The following is a 707-nucleotide window of genomic DNA, read 5'->3' as shown; positions in this document are numbered from 1 at the left end:
AAATAACGGAAGGGATGAACTGAAGATAAGATAATGTGAGGATAAGATAAGCATGAACGACAGGAATAGAGAAACGTTGAATGAGGCGAAAGCTAAGACAAGGTAGAAAGAAAGCAAGGAAATAAAAGGAGTCAGAGAAAAAAATGCAACGACACCATGACACTTACATGACACACGCGACACGCGCACCGCCCACTCCTTCGCTCCTCCTCCAGCTCCTTCACCCGCGCCCTCAGGGCCTCCACCACGGCGCCGCCGCCGCTGTTGATGTTGCTGTTGTCGCTACTGTTGTTATTGCTGTTGACAGGAAGGCTGTTGCTGCAGGTGGCGGGGCTGCTGAGATCCTCGCTGAAGTTTCTTTCTGAATGTGAAGCGCGGTCTGAGTTGGGCGAAGCGGAGACACCAAGGGAATACCAGTCACTTCAAAGAATTAAAGGATGCCACGGGCTTATCAACATGAGACTGGACGGCCATCACCAGCAAACAAATCAGTGAGTCAACGATAAAAAGCTTTCCTCAATATAACCAACATCTAGTAAATAAATAAATAAGGAAAGTACGATGGGTTCATCAAAATCATGAACATACGCGTGGAGCCACACACCAGCAAATATATTACCCGGCATCACTAGAGCATAAATGCAAGAGACAAGATGATGGGAAGTGGACTAGGAAAGCACCAACCTGGCACTGGCACCCACACAACA

At 47.8% G+C, this 707-nt stretch overlaps 1 protein-coding gene across 1 annotated transcript in view; it reads right to left on the bottom strand.

Moving 5' to 3' along the window:
• The window catches only part of LOC119593942 (E3 ubiquitin-protein ligase Rnf220-like), a gene marked incomplete at its 5' end in the record, with an annotated part of 5,572 nt that overhangs the window by 1,254 nt on the left and 3,611 nt on the right, over positions 1-707 (bottom strand). The window contains 1 exon segment of the mRNA XM_037942961.1: positions 168-379. Within this exon segment, the coding sequence (XP_037798889.1) occupies positions 168-379 (212 nt within the window).

Source organism: Penaeus monodon, chromosome 33 (genome assembly GCF_015228065.2).
Source record: "Penaeus monodon isolate SGIC_2016 chromosome 33, NSTDA_Pmon_1, whole genome shotgun sequence".
NCBI lineage: Eukaryota > Metazoa > Arthropoda > Malacostraca > Decapoda > Penaeidae > Penaeus > Penaeus monodon.
This window is presented reverse-complemented; position numbering and strand designations above follow the sequence as displayed.